We start from the raw sequence: 26451 nt of genomic DNA on the forward strand, positions 1-26451 counted from the left end.
TGTACTTCAGAAAATGATGATTCCCTTTTTTTTTCAAGTTCAAAAAAGCATTCCATTGGCGGTTTCCCTAGTTTCGTTCCTCTTCCTCCTTTTTGTCTCAACCTGGTCTCTCTCTCTCCTCTGGTATCTCTATAGATGCTAGTATACAGAAGAAAAATAAAGTATCACGATACCTCCCTCCTTCCCCGGTACTGTTCTGATCATTTGTTCATCATTATACGGAAGCAATAAGAATAGCTCCCCATTGTGCTGTTCATCCATCCCCGCAAAAAAGTAAGGTGAACTCGTAAAAGAGTGCCCGAGTTTCTTACCAATGTCGACAACCGAGAGCCCATCTTTAGGTGACTTTGAATAATACCCATGCAACACCGGAAACGCCTCCTGAAAACCCTGCAAGATAACGCCATGACTTTTAAGGAAAGTAGAAGAAGGAAAGGTGAAGAAGCCTCGGGTCCTCAGCATCCAAGGGATTAGGACCATTGGAGAGACTCGTTATTGGAGCCATGTAGTCACATCTGCTGTTGCTGCTGGCCGCCGGGCCGGTTGATGATGGCGTCGATACCCATATCCACGCTGGGCAACCGCTGGCCGTGGGGGTGGAGATAGGGGCTGGGAGACTGAGACTGGCCGTGGCCGCCGTATCCGCCGTTGACGGAGCCGTTCGAGGAGACGGAGCTGGTGTACCCGTGGTGGGCGCCGGTGGCGGCGTGGTGGCCGTAGCCGCCGTACTGGGCGGCATGCATGGGCTGGAGGTGGTGCAGGGAGGCCATGTAGCCCGCGGCCGAGGCGCTGCTGCCGCTGGCGGAGTGTCCGGAGGAGACGGTCTCCGGGCTACTGTAGGAGGCGTCTAGCTCGTCAACTGGGGTTAACCCGAGGCCGCTGATGCCGCTGTCATCGTCATACCCTGGTGGTAGTGGCTGCCCTGACTCCAGGCGCTCCCGTCTGGCCCCGGCGCGGGCTGCGCTTTGTAGGTTCTTGAGACCGTTCGACATGCACTAGAACACGGATGTGAGGTTAGCTGGGCTTGTCTCTCGTCATGTTGCTACTGTTAAGGTCGATTGTATCGTACCTTGGCCTCGACGACGTTCCACTTCTCTCCCGTGCGAGCAGCGAGACCGGACCAGATCTCCTTTCTCATGCTCATGTACTCCTTGGCCAGGCGTTCAAGCTTGCGGTTGTCCCAGTCGTCGGCACCCTTGCGCTCCATCAGGCGCTCGTGGCGCTTTCTGCAGGCGTTGGGAGTCTTGTTGGGGAAGTAGGTGGTCTGGATCTGGCCCCAGTTGAGGCCCTGGGAGCGGGCCGCGAGCAGCTGCTGATCATCCTGCGGGGTCCAGGCTCCCGAGGAGGCGCGGTGTTGCATCGGGGGTACGGAAACCGGGGGCGCAGAGACCGGGGCGTAGCTTTCGTACGTGGGCTGCGGCTGCTGCTGCATGGGGGCCGAGGAGGATGGCAAGGTGTAGTAGGCCGACTGCGGCATGGCCATGCGTTGGTTGTACATTGCGATTGGGTTTGCTGCGGGAGCGAGAGAGATTGGCATCGGGTTTGCGTAACGGTTGTGGTTGTGGCTGGAACTGGATGCCCGCGTGTGTTTGGGCATGATAACTCGGGAAAGTAGATATCGAAGACAGAGTGGATAACCTGGAGAGAGACGAGACTGTCCGGTATAAAGTGAACGAGTGCAGATTACTGATTACCCTGTAAGAAGAGAAGCGAGTGTCCCGTTATGTTGTTGTTGATGATGATGATGATGATGATGATTCTGCGCCTCGCCTGGAGGTGGTTTATGGAAAAGGTCGGTATTGGTTATATGGCGGCAGAATTGGAGCGAAAGGAGATTGACGGACTGAAGAGGAATCTAGAAAATCCGACTTAGGAAATATGATGACTATGACGAGAGGAAAAAAAGGAAATAGGAGATAGAGGAAAAAAAAGAAACTGTTGTGAGATGGAGAGAACTGTCTTGACAAGCGAATACAAGGTCAAGAGGAGGTCGAGAAGCCGGACATTGGGCCTGGCTTTAAACAATATCACGGTCAGCCAGGGAGACAAAGAGACACAGAAGCGCGGTTACGATGAGGCCAGGGTTATGGAAGTCTGAAACAGGGCAACTTGACAGAACAAGACTAAACGAGCTGCCAGAGCTGCCCATGAAACCCGTCTCGTGTGTCTAGAGGGACGGACAACGAGTCCTAGAGCTACAGACATTGGCCAGACGTCTCATCGGGATGGGCGTCTGTCTGAAGTCGGGCGCGTAGAACTGGCCGGGTCTGGAGGGCGGCTACACAATAGACCCTGGGGCAATGATCGGACGGGTCGCCGGGGTCCCGAAGAAGGGAGCAGTAGGGCTCAAACGGGAAGAGAGACTGGGGCTGGAAAGGGGATTTGAGACGGGTAGAGGTAGTGGGTAAGAGTAGGCGCCAGCCTTGCCGCGCTCGCGAGTGCCTATTTGGAGGAGGTTATCGGCCGTGTTAGGGCTGGATCATGCCACGACATGGCGTGGGGTCGGACAACGTCCCCGATTCCCCTGAGAGAAGGTAGCGAAGTAAGGTAGACGGCGGCAGCATTGAAGCTCCTGGACTGTATAGAGTCGTTGGAGCGGTCCGCAGCCCCCACGACGGCGGCGGAGGAGCCAATGAGGCGGGAGGCGGGAGATGAGGAAGGATAGGCGCATTGCATTGTGAGCGCGCGGTAGGTGGGCAAAGGTGGGCAATGTCGTAGACGAACTAAGTTAAGACGGTCAAGACAAGGACACCTGTGGCCTGCCGTTGAATGCGGGTACTTTGAAGTAACGGTAGCAAGGGACCACTGGGTCTGGGGTCCGATCTACAACCCGATCGACGAAGACATGGGGCCAGCAGACGCGTCGTGAAGCGAAGAGAGAGCCCGGCTTCGTTCGAGTAGGTAGTCAGGTTCCTCGCATGAGCAGCAGGAGATTAGATGGAGATCTCGCAGGGCGCGTAGGCGAATGACGAGAGACTTGAGCATGAACCACTGGGTTTTCTTTAAGTCTGAAGCATGAACTCTTAGCATCTTGGGCTGGACAGCGAGGATTCCGTCCCAGTGTACGTGAGCAAGTGTTGACAGCATGGAGTGGAAAGGTATCCATTCATGGACCATGAGGTGAGTGGACATGGAAAAGCAGAAAGCAGCGACATTGAAATTGAAGGTTAATTAGACGCGCGCCTGGAGTCCAGAATGGGGCGGTTCATTACCAGTGGACCTCGATGGATGGGTGCCGGGCCTTTTACTGGCCAGGAGTGGAAATAGCATCACGCTAACCTCTTCTGCTTTCGGGTCCACAGCGGGCCGGTGTTTCTCCACAGAAATACAATCCCGCCCGGCATGCCTCCCGCTGGGTCTCTCCTCTTCTCTTCCGTGAACCTTTCTGCAGTGTCACGCAAAGCATTTCTTACTACCTACTACACATTACTCTGTACTCTCTTCTCTGTTCTGGAAATAAGCGAAGTGAGCACGGCTCCATAGCCTGCAGAACCAACACATTGCTGGGGCTGCATGCACTTCATTAACATCAAACAGCCCTCGAGGGAAGGCCGCATCTGCAAAGCAACCTCCGCAGCCGAGCGCTTGTTTCTCTCGTGACCTAAGGGCGACCTGGATGACGCCGGAAACGACGACTTTTTGTTTGTTTGCTACCGATCCTCACGTCATGCAGTATCATGTATTATTCGACTCGAGACTCAGAGGGCAGGGAAACCCTAATCATCGCTGGGCCGTGCTATAGATAGTAGGCTGCTGCAATGTCGTTTTCCATATGTTTCTGTTATGAACGAAAACAAGTCGAGAATGACTATTTACTTTGCTTTGCGACAACTCATCTCCTCACAACTTAGGGAGAAATGTCGGACCTCGATTTTTATTTTACCTACCTTACGAAGAAGCTTGGGGTGATCTGAAGTAGGACTCGCAGCACTCTCCTTTTTCGAAGAGCGGATCACCTGCAAAGTCTTGGACATCATCATACTTTGAGGCACAACAGGATGTTCCCATGCTATTATTTTAGGCGAAAAACACGGATGACTATGGTGTTATGGGACTGGATTGTGGTTCTTTACCATCGAAACATACCGGTATCCCACACTAACACCATATGGAAGGCTTAGTTCGTTCCTAGCAATAGGGAGGCATTCGACTTTGGCCGACTTATGCCCACGCAGTCGTTGGTGGGAGCATAAAAGTGCCGGTGGCAAACTGACAGAGGAAGCCGGCCGGGCCACCAATAAATAGCTTGAGCACGGTCCATTTAGCAGGCTTCTTCAAATGCGCGGGGCAGACCAGCGGATGAATAGTGCCTCTACTAAGGATGATCCTACAAGCCGCCAAATGGATTTCCTAGGTTCTTCTTCTGTCAGCTGTATCCAATGATGATTTGTGGCTGGACTTCTCCAACTCCCTATCTGTAACCTGGATGCATGTGCCTGTGTGCCTGGTAAGGAAGCCAGTACTTTGGCACTGTGGCTTACACCAGAGTGGAGGTACCATAGGAAGGGGGCTTCCTTTGCTTCCAGGTTCCAGCAGTTGGCTTTCAAAGAGAACGCAATGCTCCACGTTGCCTCCCTGTAGTTCCGTGTGGGCGGCTCCTAAGGCGGTTTTAGCCATGTTGGTGGTAGCTGATTATGCCGATGTGGTGGATTCTAGACCTCGTTCTTTGTTGTCGGATGAGGAAAAGCCCTTTGATAAGGTACCTACCTACCTACGTTAGCCTGTAGGTAGGTACCACCCAGGTAGGGGCAAAAGACTCGTGGCTGCAGCTGCCAGCTTGGCTGGAAGGAGAAATAAAAGATGAAAATTACCCCTCCAGATCTGCAACGGAAAGCCAAGCCGACAAAGTACCCAAGGTAAGTAAGTCAAGGTCAAAGAGAAGGGTAAGGTTAGGTTAGGGGGAAACAAAACAAGCATTCAAAATCCCCGTTCAGTTCCCTTCCTCTCCATTCGTTCCTTCCATTCCACAGACGGCAATTCTGCAAGGCGAAACCTGGGCAGAGAAAACTGACAAGGCGAGACCCCTGCTCACCTCACCCATAGGTACTGAGGTGCTCACACCTCTCGTCCTGCACTCCAACATCGGGCTTACTTCACTACGTTACTCCAATTATTAACCTACCTACCTACCTTCCGTGCTTTCTTTACCTCCACGTTCGTTCCTACCTCACCACCATTGAACCCTGACTTCCCTTGCAAGGTCAGCATCTTCACCTCAGATCGCTGGGGGAAAGAAAGAAAGGGACTTTGGTGACCACTCGTTGTCTGCTGACGACCGGTTTCTCCTCGCCTTTTGACAGGTCAACGTCGCAGGCATCTTACAATCTCACTTCGCTTTTACCTTTTTCACATCACTTTTTCTCCAACAGTCATTCTCTCTCTCTCTCTTTGATTATCCAGACAAGCACTCAGACTGCGAGCCACTCATAGGGGTAAGAGCGACCTTCCTCACCTGTCATACGTGTGACCCGTCTTGAACACAAGCAACAGCCCCTCTTCCATTTCCCATTTCCCTACCTTACTACACTCAAATTTACCTAGCTTCACTTCTCATACCTCACAAATTTCATACTTGCCAGTCAGTGGACTCACATGGAGTAACAATCATTTTGCAGCTTAGTCCCGAACGGCCAAACAGGAATCAATCACTTTCACCTACTACACATTTCCTAGCACCTTCCCAACTCAGGATCGCAAGACCGACCGAAGGATCGAAAGATCGCAGGACTAAAGATCGCAAGACTGAAAGATTCCAGAAGTACAGGATCGCAAGACCACAAGGTTGCAAGAGATCAGACCGAGTTACCACAACCATTATCAACACAATGGATCCTGACACATCCAACTTCACCCACTCAGTCTCAACTGGACACGGCACATCCATCGGAATAAGCGATAACATCCTCATGACATGGCCAACCACCTCAGTGATGGGAGCTTTCGTTGTGGCTTGGCTCATCTTGTGTGCCTCTGTGCGCTTCAGACGCATCAACGCCCTGCAGAAACGCATGGGTTACACTGACCGCGCTTCTCTTGCTGGCATGAGCAACACCGATGCTCAGCTCATCCTTAAGCACCTCATCGAATATGAGTTCCCCAAGTTCTACCTGCTTTCGCTCCAGTTTGCCATCTTCAAGGTATGTCCAACCTAGTGGTTCCTTGCGCCTATGATGTAGTGTATATGGCTATTGACTTCAAAGTACAGACCTATGGCTTCGAGACCGTATCCAAGCTCATTGTCGCAACCAAGAATTTGGCCGATCCTGAGAACGCGCAGAAGAGGTAAGATAATTAGGACTAGAACTTATTGTGCATGCTCAACTGCAAAACCAGCTCAAGGAGCTAACACAATTCTTCTAGATATGAGGACACCACCATCATCTTTGGCGAGTACGTTGAACACCTTCTTTTCTTTCCCCTGATACCCTTCTGACTGCTGACAATTTCCTGCCAGATTTTCCATGAACCCCCCCACTTCGGACCGCGCCCTCAAGGCCATCTCTCGCATGAACTTCCTCCACAGCAGCTACAAAGCCCGCAACCAAATCTCCAATGCCGACTTCCTGTACACCCTCGCCGTCTGCGTCACGGAGCCCATCCACTTCATGCGCTTCTACGAATGGCACGATCTCACCGATATGGAGGTCTGCGCCATCGGCACCCACTGGAAGGCCATTGGCGACGCCATGGACATTCAGTACAAGGGATATCTCACTCAGGACTCGTGGGCCGACGGTATCGAATTCGTCAACGACATCACCGCCTGGGCCAAGCGCTACGAGATCGAGGCTATGAAACCCGCTGGCACCAACATCCGCGCGGGCGCCCAGCTGACACGCATGCTCCTCTGGCATGTTCCGGGCTTTGCTAAGCCTTTTGCGAAAGAGGTATTGACCGTTCTCATGGGAGAACGCGTCCGTGACACTTTCTGGTGAGTGTTCTTCCCGGCCTCTTCCCCTCCTCCTACGGCTAGAAAAGAAAAAGGGGAAAAAGCTAATACATGTGTCCATCACAGCTTCCCGGAACCAGGCATCGTCGCGTCTCTCACAGCCTACGCTGCCCTCGTCGTCCGCCGCTTCTTCGTCCGCTACTTCATGCTTCCCCGCTTCTCCCCCGTCGTCTTCTTCTCCGATCCGGACCCCAAGACCGGCCGCATCCTGCACCACGACTACCTCGTCCACCCGTACTACATCCCTGCCACCTTCTGGAACCGCTGGGGCCCCGTCGCGCTGATCACCCGTCTCCTGGGAGGTACCGTCCCCGGCGCGGAGAAGATGATGCCGCACGGCTTCCTCGTCGAGGATATTGGTCCCAAGGAGAAGATGGGCAAGGGTTCGGCCGAGTTGGCTGAGGGGGTTGAGATGCTTCGCTGCCGTGGTCGCGGTGCCTGTCCCTTCTCGGGATGAGTTGGTGGTATATGCCTATGACAGACGGGAATGATGGAACACAATAGGGTCTTCAAGGAGGAGTCATACAAGCATGAGATATTGCGGAATCGATGCCTCCGAGGAGGCTCATGAACAGGCGTTTTGGTTTCTTCCGTGCATCTGTGTGGACTGAGCTCAGGGACCTCGAGATTCGAACCAGTTGGCGACCTAGAAGATTCGCCGACACATAGCCTCGTATACCCAGGGTATAATACATCCTCTTTTCATTGAGCACTTAGACGGAATCATCTTTTCACCTTGTATGATTTTTTCTTTCATCTCATTGCCGTCACACAACCTCGACTACTATTTTTCTTCGCCTGGGGGAATCTGCTGCATTTGGCCATGCTATCATAAATTCATTACCTCCGCGCCCCATGCTCCTCCTCCCTTTCGTCTCTCCGAAAGTTCTCTCCTTTTTTGAGTTATTCTCTTCACGACCCGGCGATCCCAAGGCCAACGCGGCCTTGCCCACCGCCGCCGCCGCCATACGGTCCTACGCCGGCACTCATACTCCCGCCCGAATTCGTCCCGGTGCGCTCACGCATCCTCCTACCCTCCATGAGACCTCGCAAGCCTCGCTTCTGCAAGCCAATGACGGAGCTGAGCTCGCCTCCCCAAACCTCGCGCATACCACCGCGCTCCGAGTCGCCAATCTCGGAGCTCCATTCGGACCCGCTGACGCTTGTCGTGGCGCTGAGTTCGTCGCTGGACGGTCGACCGGAGGACATTGCGGTGTTGATACGGAGAGCCGCAGTGCGCGAGGAAAGTCCGTCTGCGCCGGCGCTGCCGTTCTGGGACTCTTCTGAGGGGAAGAGCGGAGAGCCCATGGCGTCCAAGGGTACGAAGAAGTTGGGGTTCAGGGAGCCGTCGATGCCACGGCCACCGCCGGCGGCCATGGCGGTCGCGTTGAAGACGGCGGCTGCGTTTCTCGAGTCCAAGAGGGCGTGTAGGCGCTCGACTACTGCCTCGAGAAGCCCGTCGATCCGGTATGGGCGGGCGATTTGCAAAAGTGAACATAGGATGGGAGGTGTGCACAATGGCGATGACGGAGGCGGCAGTGAGGACGTGTAGAGGAAGTGTAGGAGGGCCTGTACCGTGAGGTAGGTGTGAGGAAGGTACAAGCATCGAGGCCGCGAGTTCGGTGGTAGAGACCTCGGGGTCGGGGCTGAGTTGACCGTGGCTGGATCGACGCCGCCGGCCGAGCCCGGGAGGGAGAACGAGGCTGCTGAGGCGCTGGTCGGAGCTGTACTCGGGGCCTTTGCCGATGAACCGGACGAGAGCACAGTACTGGCCATGGACGTCGAGCTTTCGGCTGTGTTACGGGATGGGGTGATTGTGAGAGCGGAATTTCTGATGGGGTTGTTGACTCCAGATCGAAGAGTCATGGCATCGCTACCATCCTGAGTCGCCGTCCCTTCTCGCAACAGCTGCACAAAGTACGGGCCCCATCGCCGTGCCACCATCCTAGAATTGATGGGTATCCGCTCTCCGTGTAGGCAGAGGATGTCCATGTCGGAAAGCTCTCGCATCGCCAGTGCCTTTTCGCCAAGCTCCTCGGCCGCCCTAGAGTGGAACCGTCCTCCGGCTGTAGTTCCTGCTTTTCTAGCCAAACTTAATCCCGGGCTAGTGTAAGGACTACTGGCTGATACGAAGCCAGACATGGGCGTCGTCTTTCTCGGGTTGTCGTAGAATCCAAATGCTTCCAGCTCGACCATGCAAACATTGGAAAAGTTGATACGACGATGGTTATAATCATCGACGAGACTTCGTTTCCGGTTGCCAAGAATCACAAAAGTGTTCCTGCGGTTCCAAAGTACACCGCGGTTCCAGCTGCCTTGGCTGAAGACAGCACCACCCGCATCGATCCGCGACCAGGTCAATGTCTTGAGGTCAAGAGCCCATAACGCATACTCCTGCTTCGAAGACGTGAGGTATGTGCCGCTTACGACAAAGTAGGTATCGATGACGCCGCCGTTCGGAAACCGCAGCCCGGGGGGCGAATAAGAGCCCGACATGGGTTTCTCCGTCAAGGTGCCGTCTGAAGATCGGATTTGTAGTTCGAGCTTGACGTCTAGGAAGTTGTAGTTTGAATAGATGAGCATTGAGGATCCAGGCTCCCGAGCTTCTTGGCTGATGCCGCCCTCCCGTTGATATCCATTCACGCTTGACTTTCCAATTCGTGCCGTAACAGAGGGGGGCAAAGGAGCGACGACGCTTCTGTAAGCGCCGCAGCTCTTGTCGAGAGGTTCGACAGCGGTCCACTTGAGGCTGCGAAGGTTGAAAACACTAATTTGCTCAATGTAGTGGTTTGCGCCATCCTGGCCACCAACCACCACCATTTCAGCACCGCCGGTCCCATCAATGTTGATCCCTATCCTCCCTTCGTTGGGGTTGCCGGATGATGGATTGTGCTGCAATGCCGACAGTGGCGCCTTGTGCGAGGCGAACGATGCTGACGAAGGCAATATGCAGGCGCAGTGGGCGTAACGTCCTTGCGGGGGATCTTGGGTTGGAATGTAGGTCCACTTTCGGGTGGGAACATCGTAGATGTAAATGTCCGACATGACGGTCACCTCTGGCTGCTGATCCGGGCCGGCGTTCGCTTGATTTGGTGTGGGAGACATGCCTCCATAACATACCAGCTTAGTGTCTCCTAATGGGCACATGGAGTGGAAGTATCGAGGCGGTGGTATATCGCCTGTGGTTTCCAGCTTCGACCAATGCCTGCGGATCAAGTCCAACTCGTACAGATCGGATGTCAGAGGAGCCGGGCGACTCCGCGACAGAATTCTTCCTCCAAAAACATAAAGTTTATCCCCCAGTATAGTTGTTGTAGCTCCGACGAGCGGATGCGGTTCCCTGCCTGTTGTCCTATGCACATTGCACATAAGTCCGGATAGATGCGCCGAGGATGAGGACGCAGTGGGTGTACCAACCGCCGAAGCGGGTGTTCTTTGTTGGTTGGACGACTGGTTGGAAGATGGAGACGGGCCTGCTGACAAGGGACCGTTGCTCCGCGGAGTCAAGTTCGGTGGTTCCCTATTATTATTCTCGTCGGCTCCATCTTGTCTCGAAGAGCTTGCTAAGCTACTCTGGCTGCTGGCCATGTCGGCGTTGTATCCTGATCCGCCGCTGTACATCTGAGCTCGTTCCGCTGAGGCGCTGGAGTCCATCGTACTGGTACGACTGTACATATCATCGGCCGGAGCTTCCTCGATGGCACCGAGACCCCCCAAATTGTAATGTGCAGGAGGTGCTTCAGGCCCTGTAGGAGAAGGAAACGACGCTGGCGGTTCGGGTAGTGGTTTGGCGAGGCTGCTCTGTAGGCTCAGACTCCTCCCATGCTGGAGCTGCTGGGTCGGGCGATTTTTGGACGAGTTTGGAACGGGTGTCGGCGTCGAAGAGGTGGGGGGAGAGGGCGACGAGGTCAAGCTTGGCGAGACGCTGTGCAGACCCAAGCGAGAAAGTGACGGCTGTCTTGTCAGCCTCGATTCGCCGTCTCGACTCGGGGCGAACTTTTTGAAGCCGCGATATACGCCCGAGAGGATATCTGAAGTCGTTTTGGTCGTAGGAGGAGATCTGTCCTGCTCTGTCTCCGAATCGGAAAAGCGCGAGAGATCGCCTTGCGCGGAAGACTGGTTCGAGGTTAGTCCCGGGCCAGACATTGCGACACAATCAGCCCCCAGGCTGTGGATACAGCCTGGAGAGCGATGCGCAACAGAAACAGTCTCGGCGGGTTGAGAAAAAGAAAAGCGCTCAGAGGCTCAAAATAGGAGGTTGAGTGGTTTTCATGTAGGGCGGGATTTGGGAACCGAGTCGGTCAAGCAGGGTGGGCTCGGGAGTAGAGAGGTATTCGGCAGAAACTGCTGCTTCTGCGCCAGATTGCCAAGGTCTGATTCGGCGTCGATACCACGGGATTTGCAATAGGCCAGAGCAATCGCAAGGAAGTAGACAAGAAGAGTAGTCGCGGTAAAGAAGCGGTGGGGTGAGGAAGTGTAGAGGGTGGCCGGCTCGTTCTTGAGGTCCGAGGTGGTGAAGAAGTGAGGGCACACCGACACACGACAAAGCTAGAGCCAGAAGAAAGCCCAAGAAGCGGAAACCAAAGGTAAGAAAGGGAAAATGCAGAAAAATGAAAATTGAGTAGATGATGAAGCGAACAGAGAGACCCCAGCTCAAGCAATCCCAACCCAGGTTCGCTTGTTCATCCGGCTCTGCTAGGCCCCTGGTAACTTATGACGGGTAGGCTCCGGATGAGTATCTGTCTGGCTTTCACTCTGTGCGTGTTGTGCGTCTGTGTCTCCGGGGTGGATTCCTGGACTAGAGCGGGCTCGGCTGGGATTGGGACTGGGCTGGGCTGAGGGAGCGAGGCCTTGTCTGCTCCGTTCTTTTGTGCGTGTTTCCCTCTCACTTTCCCTCTCTCTTTCTCTCTTGTCCGTTATTCCTCCCCACAGTTGACAGGAAGCGGCGCACAAGAGATAGAGTGGGATGTGGGCTAGGGTGTGGAGGACAAATGGGCACAGGATGTGGATGGGGATCTGGGATGGGATAGGAGGGGAAGGGGAGTGGACGAGAAGGGCAACGAATTTGAAGTTTATGGAGTACGAAGTACGAACGGTACGCACCTAGGACTAGGGGACGCGCAGGGACTCCAAGAAGTCGATCGGGTCAAAAGTCAATGAGTTGAGTTAAGTCGAGTTGAGTCGAGTCGGAAGCGAGGCGAAGTCTTGGGGGTTTAGATTCAAGCGAGGGTGCTCGGCAGGCAGAGAAAAAGGACCAACGTCGAAGAACGATAACGACGACGGAGACAGCGACCGGCGACAGCGACCGGCGACAGCGACCGGCGACAGCGACCGGCGACAGCGACCGGCGACAGCGAGGGCGACGGGGATAGCGGTCTCGAGACGATTCAGGTGCGGTGAGCAGCAAGAATTGAGGGCCGTTCTCTGGTACGGTAGGGTATCCGTACGCGGTACAGACGACAGAGAGCACTGTATCTGTAGAGTCGCAACCAGGTATCCGTAAGGGGGATGTGTGTTGTAGGGTCACGACGGTTGTACCCAGCAGGCTTCAGCAAGTCAGTGCCGTGTGGAAGAGACCTGGCGCGCGTGAGGCAAAAGTGGAAAAGGCGACGGGACCGAAAAAAAGGGATCCGCGTAAGTATGGAGTCGAAGTCCGACGATGAGGAGTATTTCCAAGAGGGACTAGGAGCAGTAGTAGGGGCGGCGGCAACGGCCGGAGGACCACCAGCAAGGTTGCAATCGTTAATTTCCAGATGCCTGCTCTTTTGGGCGAAGAAAGTGTCGATGTAGGGACAAGCGTGTGCTGTAGGCGTCTTGGTTTTGACTTGTGCTTTTGGCACTGGGAAGAGTCGACGAGGTTGTGGAGGGGGGGCGTTCGTTTGGTTTTGGACGCACAGACTGACTTTGGGTAGACGGACCGGGCAGAGGGTTGAAAAGCAGCTTGAGCTCCGAGGCAGACGCGAGGGAAGAAGTGGGCTGAACGGCGGGTCGAACCTGTGAGGGCGAAGTATCTTGAAGGTACTGCAAGTTCCGCAGACCGATTCGAGCTTTGGGAAGATGGAGGTGTGAAAGAACGCAGCAGGGGAATGCGACTGTGACTGCGACTACTGCTGCTGCTGCTGGTGATGCCGATGCGTAAGGTAGGTAGGCTGGCGGGGACTATGCGAGATGTATTCGTACAGACTGAGAGTACCTTAGGTATGTAGTGTGTGTGTGTGTGAGGTGCAGCTTGCAGAAAGAGTTGATGTGCCCCGGGCAGAGGTGGGAGCAACGAGATATGGGATATGATGGACTGGACGGTTCCTCTGGAGCCTGTCTGGCCCAACTTGTATTCGCAAGCTAGTCAAGAATAGTGGAAGAGAGAGTGAGAGAGAGCGCGCGCCAGGCGATGCGAGATGCGAAACGAAACGAAGCAGAGACAAGGCGACGAGTGGAAGCAGGTATTCGTGGTTGTACCGCAGTACCCGTACTCCGTAGTGTCGTGAGGTAGTGGACGGCGATGTTTCAACGTGGGTGTCGTGGGTGTGCAGCGCAGTGCAGCGAGGTGCCCTCCCAGTTCTCAGGTGCCCGGTACCCGTACCTGCTGTGTAAGGTATTCGTACGTGAGCAGACACCTAGCTTCACTGACAGTGGACGGCGTAGCGCGCTGACTTCACGGCTGGGCGGTCTGAGAGCTTCCAGGAGAGAGCATGGGAAATGGGGCTCGTGATGGGGATTTGGCGTGATTGGGATTGGTTTGTTAGAGTGGGAAGGGGGGGCGGAGGGGAAAGGGGAGGGAAGAAAGAAACTCGAAGGTGTAAAAGTGACTCGGGGAACGTCTGGGCAAGCCGCAAAGTGGGTAAAGGGGGGGTGGGAAAGGGAAAAAGAAGAGAACAAATGGTTGAGAGGAGAACTCGAAAAGGGAGGGGAGGGAGCCGATTATTGCCGGGTGTGGAATAGTCTCATCTGGGTGAGTCTGAAGTCGAACCTTTTCTAATGTTCCATTGGCTACCTTAAAGCCTTAATGACAATGTTCATTAATATACGGTACTCCGTAGCAATCGTGTATTTAAATGTCGCAGTATTTCTGTTTCGTTTGCCTGGCTTTCACTCATTGAGTCTGAGGAAATACAAGTAAACGAGAAAAGGGGTGAAAAGTGTCGAGTGAAAGCATGCAAGTATCTTCTACACCTTGCCAAATTCCACGCCGCCGGTCAGCCCAGGCAGGTGCTGGGATTTGAGAATGTCTACGGAGTACGCAGTAATAAAACACACCTTGCCTTACTTGGCAAATCTATCCTTGATAAACATCATCGTGTTTTCATACTTTGCCCTTGTTCTTTAGACCGCATGCTATCTCTCGCCCGTGACCACATAGACGCAGCATCCTACTGCCCTGTGCTCAGATTTAGCTCACAATGAAAGTGAACTTGTCTCATAACGTCTAATCGTTTACCAGTGAGTGAGTGAGTGGATGAGTGTGTGAGGTCATGTCGAATTCAGTCCCAACTTTCACTCTCACTCTCACTCACTTTACTCCCAGGTGTCAGCAAGAGCCCTGGTAAATTGACAAACACTTACGCACTGACCCCTCCCCCCCCTTTCCCGGGACCTTCTGAATGTACCTTAGGTAAGCCCCAGATGTACCGACCAGAGTCCTCACACATCCGTATCCGTACATTCCAACTCCATCTTCAGGACCTCGACCCCCCAGCAACCATCCCCTCCCAACTTCCAAAAGACCCAAACTCCCGTCGGCCCCTCTTACGGGAGCAAACGAGGGAAATTCAAGAAACGAAAAGAAGCCACCCAAATTTCCTAAGGATACCCCAACATCTACCAAACATAGCTGGACCGCAGTCGTGTACTTCGTCTCTCCTGGTCACGATATTCAAACTTCGGTGCCCTCTCTCGCGCTGGCGTACTGCCCTTATATTGTACGACGTTAGGGGCCCGCCTCAACTGCGCGCCGGTCTTCTTGTCCCGCAGGCCGGACCTCGCACCATCAATCGGAATCCTGCGGCAGCGGTAGGAGAATCAGGAGGGGAAGCAACATCAGACGATCGAGCTGCAAGAGGACCCTTTTTTCCGGTCCTTGTGTGTCTATAGTACATACTTACGCAGTAGCTGTTAGGCGCAGGCCTACTATATCTTGCAGATACGCTGCACATGCAGCCACAGAACGTGTGCCAGCTTCCAACATCCCACATTCCCACACGCTACGCATACACTACACCTACCCACCCTTGCGAAACGGAGGGGGGAATCGTCACCAAGGGAATTGCCATTTGTCCTCCGATTCGAATGCGTACGAGTACCACGGATACACATTCTGCTCCGGTAGTGTGAAAATATCGACGACGTTGATTGTACGTTTGGGCTTGGAATACTCCATGATACACAGAGACTCGAGGAGATACCAGAGGATACGGATACCAGGCGAGCAGTAATCACCATGGGAGGCTGGTCCTTGTCCTGGTCCTTGTCGTCACCGCTCCTCTGGGCCTGTCATCCACGCTGTCTGTCTGCTGTGCCGCGCTCGGTTTTTTCTCCCCCCGTCTCTGACCGTCTTACGGAAACAAGTTACGCTATCTGCTCTCGGTGCTATAACCCTTGAACAATTTTCCGGGTCGCCTCCATCCCAGCCAGCTGACGACTGAGGACGAAATTGACCAACGTTGACGATCAAGGGCAGGAGGCTGGAGACTGGAGCCTAGAGCTTAGCTTCCGCTACATGGTATAGAGACACAAATGGCAGAATACCTATGCACCACGTCGGTGACACTGACAGATCCAGCAGCAAGTCCCCTTGCGTCTTGGGTCTTACCCCTCGTCGGAAACAAACATTGCCTGGCCTGTCATGTCTCAGGCGAGCAATCCCGGGATAGGCACCCTGCCGACCCGACGATGGCCCTGGGAAGTTTGGGAACACTGCTGACTGGACACGCACCGTGGATCGCGGACAGCGGCGCGCCCTCACGGCTCTCACACCTGGACCACGGTACACTATAGAACAACCCGCACACGCTACGAATTGCAAAGACGTGGGAAAACGTGGGAACCCGGCCACTTGTCATTTTGTGTGGATGCGGATGTTTCAACATTCCCCGGCCGTCCCCTGGTTCTCGAATTGTTCCAGCCTCGTTTTTGTGCAAAGATTGGGCCTCTGCCTCGTGTCGCGCCAGGATTGTGCCTGTCTGGGTCCCTCGAACCAAGAAAGCCACCTGCTCCGTTGCATCTCGACCAACGCCCCGAATGTGTCCTAGCCAGGCAGCCGGTTCACTCTAGCTGAGAAGTGCTACTGCTGCTCCAAGATGGTCGGGTCAATATAAGGCGGGCGTCTCCTTTTCGTGTAATGACCGAGTTAGCGCCCCTTCACGGAGTAGTTTTCCGAGACGTGTACCGACCCGTTTCCTCCGGCCTGGCCCGCGTCTGTTCGGCCGAGTCATGGGATGGCGGGCGAGAGTGGCCGCTTTGCCCGTGGCTAGCTGACCATAGGGTCAAAGAGCTGAAGCCTGGAAGGGGCCCCGCGAGGCAGGCCGGTCGTCAACGTGGAACGAGCCCCTGGAAGCTCATCAGCGGTGCCTCCGTGCCGGACCGCCGATCAGTCATTCACGGGTCCATGACTCCATGTGCTATATACCGGTGTCATCTCCAGACAGACACACGGTGGTACGGAAACGCGCCTCCACCTTCGTGTGCATGTCGGGCTCGGCTTCGCTTACTACGTCCTTACATCTTGGGGCTTGATATGACGGACAAGTGCGACGATGGGCGTGTCTAAACCTCATTTCGTCTACCCTTCGCGTCTCGGCCCAACGCCTTGTTTGAGCTACATATCTACGGGGCTTCTCCTCTCTGATGCAAGGCAGCCCACGAAGAAGATACCACGAGAGCAGCTTGCAACAATACTGTAATCAAACAGATTCAATGCTGCCTTCTCTGCATCTTCTCTTGGCATGATGGAGAACGGAGCCATGGATCATGGATGCGACGGTTGAACATGCGGTTCCTGTTTCCCAAGTGCACGGCGGTTTGCCTAATGATTAAGGCCCCTTGTGGGCTTGAAGTCGCAATTCTTCTCACAATGGATGCTCGAACTTCTAGAAGTCTAGCTATCCGAGGATAACTGTGGCCTGCCAAGGAGGTAGCCTGCGATAGCTGTCTGGATATCACGTTGCGAGGAAAGGCAGAGTTTGGACATTTCTCATTATTTCATTCGTTCTATGTAAAAGGTAGTCAGAGCGAAGACGCTGCTGCTTGTCCAGATCACGCCCCTTGAAGGCTGACCGAAGGACTATGTTGCCATTCGCAGCGCCACGCCGGGTATTCAGATAGAGGGTGCGTATATGCATGTCGGCAGGTTGGAAGAGGTTGATGTTCCTAACCAGTCTGACAGCATCATCCCCTTTTTTGCTTTTTCAACATTCTGGGATCTCGTCCGCTCAACGTTCTTAGATACTGAAGAACCGAGGACCGTAAGCGAGACCCGTCATCCAACATAGCGTCCCCAAACCAAGTTCCACTCGTGGCCACTGGCGCCTGTACTTAGGCGACGGTGGCCTTCTCCTTGGGTAAAGGGGTGAAGCGCAGGTAGGGCTTGACGATGCGGACCTCGGGGAAGAGCTCCTTGGCCTGCTCGGTCTTGATGGAGGGGTGGACGATGACGTCGTCGCCGGGGACCCAGTTGATGGGGGTGGTGATCTTGTGCTTGTCGCCGGTCTGGAGGGAGTCGACGATGCGGAGGACCTCGGCGGAGTTGCGGCCGGTGGAGGCCGGGTAGGAGAGGATGGTGCGGATGGTCTTCTTGGGGTCGATGATGAAGACGGAGCGGATGGTGAAGGCGATGCCCTTCTCGTCGACGTTTGTGGTGTCCTGGTAGTCGAGCATGTCGTAGAGGAGGGCGACCTTGCGCTCCTTGTCGGCGATGATGGGGAAGGCGACCTTTGAGCCGGTGACCTCGTCAATGTCCTTGATCCAGCCCTCGTGGGAGCCGAGGGTGTTTGCGGAGAGGCCGATTAGCTTGACGCCGCGCTTGGAGAAGTCGGGCTCGAGCTTGGCGAAGGCGCCGAGCTCGGTGGTGCAGACGGGGGTGTAGTCCTCCGGGTGGGAGAAGAGGACGACCCAGCTGTCGCCGATGAAGTCGTGGAAGTCGATGGGGCCGTTGGTGGTGTCGGCCTTGAAGTTGGGGGCGACGGTGCCGAGGCGGAGGCTGTTGTGTGCGATGTTAGCATTGATTTGGTGGATGTGGTTTATGTGGTGACGGCGGGGGGGTATCACGACGCGGGGTCGAGTTCAAGGAGGAGGCAGGCTGATAACTTACGGAGCGGGGCGCTGGTCAGCCATTGTGTCTGTCTTCTTTGTAAAGTGTGAGAAGATGTATGAGTGAAAGGGTATATGATACGGAAAGAACAAGGAGCAAAAGAAACAGGAACGGGGAAGGCTATGGTGGATGGTGTGGGAGTCGAGGTGTAATATATAGCTCGAAGCCGCGCGCCCCAGGCACAGTCCAGAGCAACGTACAAAGCCCGGTCGTTTTCGTACCTCTGTACCTTTTCCTTTTCCTCAGCTTCCCGCAGCTTTCCCGTTCTCCAAGGTACCTCTCCAGTTTATCCCCTCCTTGGTGCCTTTACCTACCTTACCTTTTTCCCGGCACTGACTAGATTATCTGGAGGCATGTTTACCTATTTCTCGGCCTTTGACTTACACCTTGAAGTTGCCTATCTCTCTGTTGTTTGTCTGGTCTTGTAGTATTACCATGTCTCCAGTTGACGATATGGTCGCCGACGTGCCAAGCTCATGCAACTTACGCGGTCCAGCTTGATTACAACTCTCAGCATATGCCCCAACGAAGCGTCACATCACCCAGCATTGGCATTGGCAACCCGTAGAAAGCCACGGAATCGCCTGGGTAACCTCAGCTCAAGGTCCAATGCTTACTCCTGTGTGTCTCTGAAAACTGGCACGTTGTTCCCGCAACGACGAGCGGCAAGCTCCTCCAACTTTTTGCCCCGCGTTGGAGGGGCTGTGATTTTCACTTTTGCAGAGGTCACTTTTACCCCTCCAAGTCCGAAATCGGCTAGACCGGATGGCGTGCTCGATTACATCATCCTTGGCTCAGGGCACATCATGAGAAATCACATCCCAACCGCAGTGAAGAAGACGCCCACTGGGCCCCTTTGGGAGAACCCTTACGGCGCTATCTACAGAGGCTAACCCGCTAGGAAGTGCTCCAGCCTCCAGGGAATAAAGCAGTGTGTCACTGTGTGTACTGCGTTCTACGTATCTACGCAGTATTGTTTCTTATCTGGGACCTCAAGGGTGCGGTCCACTTTGGTCGTCACCTCCCGTCTTGTTATGTGATGCCGTAAATATTCTTTAGCAGTGTGTGAAGCCCGATATATATACAAATATAACCCAAGCATAACTACTCTTCATTGAGCCTCGAGATACGTATAGGATGGCATACAGAACAACATCCAACGGCGATCAATGGTGCAATCCAGTCGACAGCCTCCAGCTCGCTGACCCCCACTGCTTGGTCACCACATCATCCACGCCGCACATCGAACCATTACAAAAGAAGAGTCCTAGAAGGTGCCACGGCATCAAGGGTATCCAAATAGTGGTGCTCCGTACCCCAAAGCTTACCCATCCAACCCCGGTAGCTCCTCGCACGCCATCGCCGACAACCGATGCCCCTCCCGTCCCACGGTCCCACTCACATCGCCGACCTCCTCCGTTCCCGCGCCGACTGCCGGCTGCCGATCCCCGGGCTCAAAAAGGCAATCCATCCTGGAGATTCATGGTGATAATCAACCTGTTGTTTGCTCTCTCGGTGCGTCATGTTAATTTGGTCGAGTATCCCTTCGGCACGCCCTGGGTTACAAATGTGACGTTTTCCTTCATATGCTTGGCTTTGATGCTGACCATTTCATTTTCAAACCCGTCGTTGCTGAGACAAGCGCCACAACGACGAGGACGGAATTCTTATTTCCTACGGCCAACGCCCGTCGACAATGCTCCGTTGGAATCCTATCTAGTCTCACCTTGCCACTGCTTTCTAGTGAAAGTAGAAACGCAATTGACGGGCATCCATCATCTCGGTAAAATGCTGCGCCACTCGGAAGGATCATCAGCGTTCTCACGCGCCTCGACATGTGGTTTGCTCTGGACGAGACTACGGCAGAGACACAGAAGCCTGACGGCTGAGTCGTGAGCTGAATGTTTCAAGGTCGAATTGACGGGGGTCCATGGGAAAATGCTGCTGCCTTGTGCAGACGGAGTTGACCTCCGTAAGAATGCCACTCGTGGAATCTTTGCCTCATATCGGACGCCCTTCTATGTTCTTTGACCGGACAAAGACGACAATTTACTATATCAGAAGAAGTAAGGTAGGAGGAGAAAAGGACTCAGCTTGAGGAGAAGGTCGCCATTGGCGTCAATTACAACGAGAACACTCTTCACTGATGGTTGGAAAACGTCAGCCTCTAGAACCCCATATCATACTAGCCATACTCAAACAAAAACCATGGATCCAAACTACACAAAAGCCGAAACCAAACCCTTCAGCCTCCCAGACGGCCGCACCCTAACCTTTGCAGTCTTTGGCGCCGGCGCAGAGTCATTCACCACCACCCCATCCCCCACGCATCAAAACCAACCTCGTCCGGCCGCTGCCGTGCTATTCTACTTCCACGGCTTCCCCAGCAGCCACGAAGAAGCATCAATCTTCCACCACGCCGCACGTCGCCACGCCGTGCAAATTATCGCCCTCGATCGACCAGGCCACGCGGGCTCCACGTTCCAACCGAACAGGCGCATCCTAGACTGGCCTACCGACGTCCTCGCCGCCGCAGACCATTTTCAGATTCCCTGCTTCGGGGTCCTGGGTCTGTCGGGGGGCGCACCGTATGTTTTTGCATGTTGGAAAGCCATCCCGCGCGAGAGGCTCGTTACGGCGGGAGTTTGTTCGGGCTTATACCCCCCTGAGCTTGGGTACGCCGGCATGCTCCTCCAGGGACGGGTGATGTTGACGTTAGCACCGTGGATTACGCCAGTCGTGGCGTGGGGTATGGAGATGTCGCTAAGCAGGGCGGCGAGAGGCGAGGCAAGACCCGGGAGGTTTGAGGGGATCGTGCTGGAAGATTTGAACACGAGGCCGGAGGTTGATCGGGAGGTGTTGGATGGGGATGTTGGCGGGGTCCGGTCTGCTATGCTTGCTAGTGTGCGGGATGCTGTTTTGCCTGGGGGATGGGGCCCGGCTTGGGATGTCAAGTTGGCGGGGAGTTATTGGGGGTTCGAGATTGGGGAGCTTGAGGTTGAGGATGGGGAGATGGTTTGGTGGCATGGGAGGGAGGATGTGAATGTGCCGGTTGGTCTTGCGGAACGGGCGGCGGAGTGTGTGCCTGGGGCGGAGGTGAGGTTTGTGGAGGGGGAGGGACATGTTAGTCTTGTGGTGCGTAAAGCAGACGAGATTATGTCTACTCTTTCAGGCATGCTGAGGAAGACAGATTGAAGGCTGGGTATGCATCACGGATGTCAAGGGGATCAGTTTAGTATGTGGTATTTATTGTATTACTGGTGACTATGGACTATTTCTGCTATAGCCGTGCTTCTATCCTACTGGCCCCGGGAAGCCTTGAATACTGTGTGAGCATCGACGCTCTGGTATCTCCGGTGATGTGCCGATTCCCTAAACTACATTCATCGGGGAGGGCTAGCCGGAGGAGTAGGGGGGTCGGTGTTGGGCGAAGGAGGATCATTGTTCTTGCTGTCCGTCACTTTGACGTCCGTATTGATCGTGATGTTCATTTTGGGTCTGGTGGATGACGAAGACTGAGGCATCTTGTACTGTATTGGTGTGTGTGGTGAGTGAGGTGAGCGTAAAATATGGAAGAAGGTCGAGGTAAGCTGTTCTGATATGTTTGTTCTGTGGTGAGGTGGATGTTTGATGTTGAGAAAGATTGAGATATGCTAGTATGTTGAAGCTGTCTGTGATGATGGAGAAAGAAATAGCTTTGATGGGTCGAAACTTCTCGGGTCTATATACTCTCCAATGTCTGGTTCGTGAATCATCTACGAGGGATCACGCCAAGTAGTGAAGATGGCTGAAGTGGGATCAAAAACATCGTGAATAACGATTCTAATGTCCTCAGAGGTACATAATCCGGTTGACCGGATGACCGAGCAGATACAAAGGCGTACTTTGTACGTGCCTTTGTCAATTCGAAGTTAAAATCATGGAAAACTAGGTAGCTTGGACACTCTTCGAGTTGGCTTCGCATTGCTTTTCTTTATCTTAAGTAATTAAGATGTTAAGGGACGGCGCAGCTAGCCGTACGAACTCGCCATCTCATTATCTCTAGAAGATTTCATACCCTGGCCGAGGGATAGACTGCGCTTAATCTTCAGCGATGGCAGCCTAAGGTTAGTTAGGAAAACTTCATTCTTGAAAGGCATCGAGACATCAGCTTTCATGGGGAATGGTCAAGGTTGTATGAGGTGTTGAGTATAATGTGCCAACTAGCTATGTTCTAAGCGAATGAAGTAAGGAAGAATGTGGTATCTCGCTTGCAGTAAAAATAATCCCAAGAATAGAAATCTACAGCTTCACCCGTCCACCGTTGAGTTCATCCCAATCTCGCCCAGAGAAAGGCTCGTAGGTGTTGTTCTTCAACCAGTACACTTCGCCAGCGGCGTCCGTGCCGCCCGGCCTGACACCCTGGGATCGGAGACCGTGCTTCTGCTGCTTGTTCGTACCCGTCGTCTGCATAGCCTCGGGAGGCATGACTCGCAGGAAGATGGGCAAGGCATACTTCGGTAGTGACTGCTTCACGTGCTGCGCAATGCTCCTCAGCACCTCCTCGGATGGTTGGCCCTGAAGAACAACGGCAGCACACCCTGCGCGTCCGTCATGGTTGGGCAGCTCGACACCGTAGACATTTGCCTCTTGTACCAATGGGTGTGAGCCAACGGCCTCGCCAACCTCTTGTGTCGACACGTTTTCACTCTTCCAGCGGAACGTATCGCCAATGCGATCGGTGAAGTAGAGCCTTCCCTCGCTGTCCCAGCGGACCACGTCGCCCGTCCTGAACCAGGCATCTCCCTTTTTGAAGACGTTCCGCAAGACCTTGGCCTTTGTTGCGTCTGGGTTGCCGTAGTAACCCTGAAAGCGGCGGTTGAGGTCGTCGGGCGAGAGTCTGAACATGAGCTCTCCAGGCTCGCCAGCCTTGGCAGGCCGGCACAGACCCGTCTTCCTGTCCCTCCAAGGCTCCTCGTTGTTCTCATCCATCTCGGCGAGGGCAACGTCGAGGCCCATGACGAGGCTGTACAGGGTGCCGTTTCGTCCAACAGCGCCCTTGGCAAAGTCGTTTCGGCTCAAGTTCCAGGTTCCAAATGAGCCTTCGGTCGCAGCGTAGAACTCGGCAATGGTGTCAATGCCGAACCTCTCCTTGAATCTGTTCCACACGTCCGGCCGTAGGCCATTGCCAAAAGCTACCCGAACATTGTGCTTCTTGTCGAGACTTTCACCGGTGACGGGGTCGACTTGTGGGGCAGCTGCAAGCAAATATCTGCAGGTCTCACCAACGTACTGGATGATGGTGGCCTTGGAGGAGCGAACCTCCTCCCAGAAAACCTTGGTCGAGAACTTCCTTCCTATGCAAATCGTACCACCCGCCTCGAGGGTATTACCAAATCCTAGCAAGGCCGCGGAGCTGTGATACAACGGCATAGACTAGATTCCTGTTAGTTTGGGGTGCATGATGGGCTGATGGTTTGACTTACAGTGTAGAAGACGTCATTGGGAGAGTTGCTTGTGAAGTTTGACGTGAAAACACCACCGACGATGCATTTCGCCCAGGACACAATGGCGGGTTTGGGCATGCCCGTTGTTCCTGATGTGTAAATCAGGATCGCCAGATTCTGATACTGGCTCTCTGACCGATCAGAGTCGGGAGCACGCCTGGGCTTAATGGTGTCGATTTCTCTGTGCAAGCTCTCATCAAGCACCACGAACTCCACGGTGCTCAGCTCACTCCTTACATCTTCAGTGACATTGGCGGCGACGTTGGGGTCAATCAGCATCAGCTTCGTCTTCGCGGCCTTGGCGCAGTGAGCTAGCGGCTTGCCAGTCAAATTGTAGTTGATGAAGGCTGGCTTTGCGCCAATGGACCACAGGCCGAGCCATAGGAAAACGAAGACGTCAGAGTTCTGGAAGTTGATGGCGACAACGTCCTTGGGCTTGACGCCGTGACGCTCCCTCAACCAGGTGCCATATTTCAGGACCTGCTCGTAAGTCTCGCGGTAGGTGTATGTTTTGCCCTCGAAGATGATGAACGTGCGATTGGCAGACGATTTGTTCTGTGCCGCTTGTTCGAGGACGTAAAACTGGTTCAACCGGTCCGTTCGCTCACGCCACAGAGCTGAAAGGGTTGCGGGTAGCGCACAGGAAAGCAGCTTTCTATCGTACCACAAAGAAAGGCGAGCATTGATGTACGAATAAGCTGCGGCTGCAGCCGGCAGAGCGAGTGCGAGCGGGACTAAATGGTGAGGAAACGAAACAAGTCAGCGCGATCGGCCCCCAACGATGTTTTGTGCAGATGGCTGTGCCGAGGCAGGCTGATGTAATGCGCGATTGCGGCGCATTGGATGCGTGCCAGAGGTCGGTCTCTTTTACGGTGGTTTTTATTTTTCTTGGCGGGGGGTCTCAACCAGGGCCAAATAGTCATGACGACAGAGTGGGAGCCGTGGAGGAAAAATTGGCGCTTGGGGAAAGCTCACTCACCAGGCATTTTCACTTTGGCCGAGTGGCCAGTATTTGGATCCGGCTAGAGATGATTCGTCCCAAAGGTTGAGAGTTATGTCGGTGTTCGTAGAGAGATGAGAAGGCCGACTGGCAGGGAGGCGGAGAGTGGCCAAATGTCTTGATTATGCGCCTGGTTCTTGGTTCGGTGTGTGAGACTCGGAATCAGTAGTGTTGTCTGAAGCTGTAGCTGGTGGAGAGAGCTTCAAGGCCGTGCTCGTATAGACTGGAAGTCCTCGTCGAGTAAGGGTAGCTTGAAGGAAAGGCAACGTAGTCGAGACTTCACTGACAAAAAAATGTAGTGAGCCAATTGCGCGAGGGTGTGGGTGAGGATAGGTATTTGTAACGGCCTGTCGAGGCTGTCACAAGATAAGAAAGGGTTTAAAAAGTAGAAAGCCTGTGTTGCAGTCGGCATTGGGATGTGTCGTCCCTGGTTTGAGGGACCCGTACGGGGGGGGAAAGATGGGATAAAACCACCTGTCGGTCCTACCATGCACAACACGACACGACACAACACAACACGACGCAGCAGCACCTTTTGCACCCCCCTCCGATTCTCGCCAAACAGTATCCGTACTCGGTGCGGTACTTCCTGGGAAGCAGTGACCTCAACAGTCGGCTGTTGGGATGTGGGAGCCCATGTATGGAGTACTTCTTTGACTGGGTACAACTTGGCGACCAGATGGGCGGGACAATGGAGAATATTCTTCTATGGGGCTGTAGACCAGGGTTGGGGTGGCGGAGAAAGCTCTTGATCAACGATGAATCGACGGTGGACAAGGTCCTGGCATGACATTCCTTCTCGACAGCCGAGGAATATGACCAGCTACGACTGTCACGTTGGCGCTTGTGTTGGCACTGGTGCTTGCTCGTGGTGCAGCTGCACGCGCTTGTGGAACTGGCAGGTTGACTTTTGGCCTCGGTGTAAGTCGATGGTGGCAGCTCTACTGCGTAATGCTAGCTATGCTTTTGCTTTTCGTGTGCTTGGCCCGTCGCAGGCAATGGCTGGGTTGTGGAGATAGATCCAAGGACGGCATTGCTGGCCTCTCTGGGCGCGCCGTGCTGTGCGAGTGCGGTATCAAGTTCTCCTTAGCCTCGCCCATCACGGTACGGATACTTTCGCCTGCATGCTGAGGTCGCAATAGTCCTGTGGAAGTGTGGAGAGAGAGGCCAGCCAGCAGCCGCAGATCGAGTGCAGGCTTGCAGCTCGTTGGTTTGCGTTGCGTTTGTGGTGCTGCTGCATCGCCAGGCTTGGCCTGGCCTGCCAAACTGGGCTAAACGAAGAACAAATCGAAGCTTGAGCCTCGGCATCTGTTGAAGCTCGTGCGCCCTCGCGTCTGTACCTACTCTGCGCCAGAAGTCGTTTTGAGTAACCGATTCGGGAGGGGTGGGCAGCAAACGCAGGCTAAACAGCAAGTCTCTGGACTCTTTGATGGATGCTTCTTCAACGGCGAGTTGCGATTCGTCGGCAAGAGAGCGGGGTTGTTCCTTGCATTCCATGTTCCTGCTTTCCATTGCCAGACCTCCCCCCCAGTCGACCAGATGCATGTCCTGGTCCCCTGCCGCTGTCCGCATCCCTCGTCCAGACGACCCGGTTTGACGGGAGCGAACCTACCGCTCGCTTTCTCTCTCTCTCTCTCTTTCTTTCGACAGCTACGGACCGCTCGCAACAGATCGAATAGCACGTTTGCGTTTCCGATGAACTTTGCATTGGCAA

At 54.3% G+C, this 26451-nt stretch overlaps 6 protein-coding genes across 6 annotated transcripts; 2 read left to right on the forward strand and 4 right to left on the reverse strand.

Annotated features, from left to right (window-relative positions):
- Window positions 1-2: 2 nt before the first annotated feature.
- On the reverse strand, window positions 3-2683 carry HER10_EVM0010775 (myb family transcription factor). Its single transcript, XM_035480224.1, has 2 exons — window positions 1070-2683; window positions 3-995 (listed from the first exon to the last, which is right to left on the reverse strand). Exons 1-2 carry the CDS (start codon window positions 1595-1597, stop codon window positions 510-512), a joined length of 1014 nt encoding a protein of 337 aa, XP_035337655.1. The 5' UTR covers window positions 1598-2683; the 3' UTR covers window positions 3-509.
- A 2157-nt stretch (window positions 2684-4840) lies between these two features.
- Window positions 4841-13691, forward strand: HER10_EVM0000756 (uncharacterized protein). The gene is made up of 5 exons (XM_035470524.1): window positions 4841-6137; window positions 6206-6282; window positions 6361-6390; window positions 6455-6931; window positions 7016-13691. Exons 1-5 carry the CDS (start codon window positions 5826-5828, stop codon window positions 7404-7406), a joined length of 1287 nt encoding a protein of 428 aa, XP_035336835.1. The 5' UTR covers window positions 4841-5825; the 3' UTR covers window positions 7407-13691.
- On the reverse strand, window positions 7862-13691 carry HER10_EVM0010487 (kelch domain-containing protein; the record flags this gene model as incomplete). Its single annotated transcript, XM_035479944.1, has 1 exon — window positions 7862-13691. Exon 1 carries the CDS (start codon window positions 10622-10624, stop codon window positions 7862-7864), a length of 2763 nt encoding a protein of 920 aa, XP_035337631.1. The 5' UTR covers window positions 10625-13691.
- Window positions 13692-17060: 3369 nt separating this feature from the next.
- On the reverse strand, window positions 17061-18435 carry HER10_EVM0012254 (AhpC/TSA family protein). The gene is made up of 2 exons (XM_035481652.1): window positions 18252-18435; window positions 17061-18140 (listed from the first exon to the last, which is right to left on the reverse strand). The coding sequence occupies exons 1-2, from the start codon at window positions 18272-18274 to the stop codon at window positions 17477-17479; spliced, it is 687 nt and encodes a 228-aa protein (XP_035337781.1). The 5' UTR covers window positions 18275-18435; the 3' UTR covers window positions 17061-17476.
- Window positions 18436-19373: 938 nt separating this feature from the next.
- Window positions 19374-21446, forward strand: HER10_EVM0005496 (uncharacterized protein; the record flags this gene model as incomplete). The annotated part of the gene is made up of 1 exon (XM_035475110.1): window positions 19374-21446. The coding sequence occupies exon 1, from the start codon at window positions 20460-20462 to the stop codon at window positions 21444-21446; it is 987 nt and encodes a 328-aa protein (XP_035337210.1). The 5' UTR covers window positions 19374-20459.
- A 964-nt stretch (window positions 21447-22410) lies between these two features.
- On the reverse strand, window positions 22411-25180 carry HER10_EVM0005672 (AMP-binding enzyme). Its single transcript, XM_035475278.1, has 3 exons — window positions 24717-25180; window positions 23717-24471; window positions 22411-23666 (listed from the first exon to the last, which is right to left on the reverse strand). Exons 1-3 carry the CDS (start codon window positions 24721-24723, stop codon window positions 22533-22535), a joined length of 1896 nt encoding a protein of 631 aa, XP_035337226.1. The 5' UTR covers window positions 24724-25180; the 3' UTR covers window positions 22411-22532.
- Between the last annotated feature and the right edge of the window lie 1271 nt (window positions 25181-26451).

The sequence above is a fragment of the Colletotrichum scovillei genome, assembly GCF_011075155.1.
Source record: "Colletotrichum scovillei strain TJNH1 chromosome Unknown Contig00002, whole genome shotgun sequence".
NCBI lineage: Eukaryota > Fungi > Ascomycota > Sordariomycetes > Glomerellales > Glomerellaceae > Colletotrichum > Colletotrichum scovillei.

Bases quoted from the DNA above. Each gene is read 5' to 3' on its own strand.
- HER10_EVM0010775 (XM_035480224.1), bottom strand. From the start codon at position 1,597: ATGCCCAAACACACGCGGGCATCCAGTTCCAGCCACAACCACAACCGT. The intron at 996-1,069 runs GTACGATACAAT...TCCGTGTTCTAG, and splicing joins GGAACGTCGTCGAGGCCAAG to TGCATGTCGAACGGTCTCAA.
- HER10_EVM0000756 (XM_035470524.1), top strand. From the start codon at position 5,826: ATGGATCCTGACACATCCAACTTCACCCACTCAGTCTCAACTGGACAC. The intron at 6,138-6,205 runs GTATGTCCAACC...TTCAAAGTACAG, and splicing joins TCCAGTTTGCCATCTTCAAG to ACCTATGGCTTCGAGACCGT. The intron at 6,391-6,454 runs GTACGTTGAACA...ATTTCCTGCCAG, and splicing joins ACCACCATCATCTTTGGCGA to ATTTTCCATGAACCCCCCCA.
- HER10_EVM0012254 (XM_035481652.1), bottom strand. From the start codon at position 18,274: ATGGCTGACCAGCGCCCCGCTCC. The intron at 18,141-18,251 runs GTAAGTTATCAG...CGCACACAACAG, and splicing joins GCTGACCAGCGCCCCGCTCC to CCTCCGCCTCGGCACCGTCG.
- HER10_EVM0005672 (XM_035475278.1), bottom strand. The intron at 23,667-23,716 runs GTAAGTCAAACC...ACAGGAATCTAG, and splicing joins CCAATGACGTCTTCTACACT to TCTATGCCGTTGTATCACAG.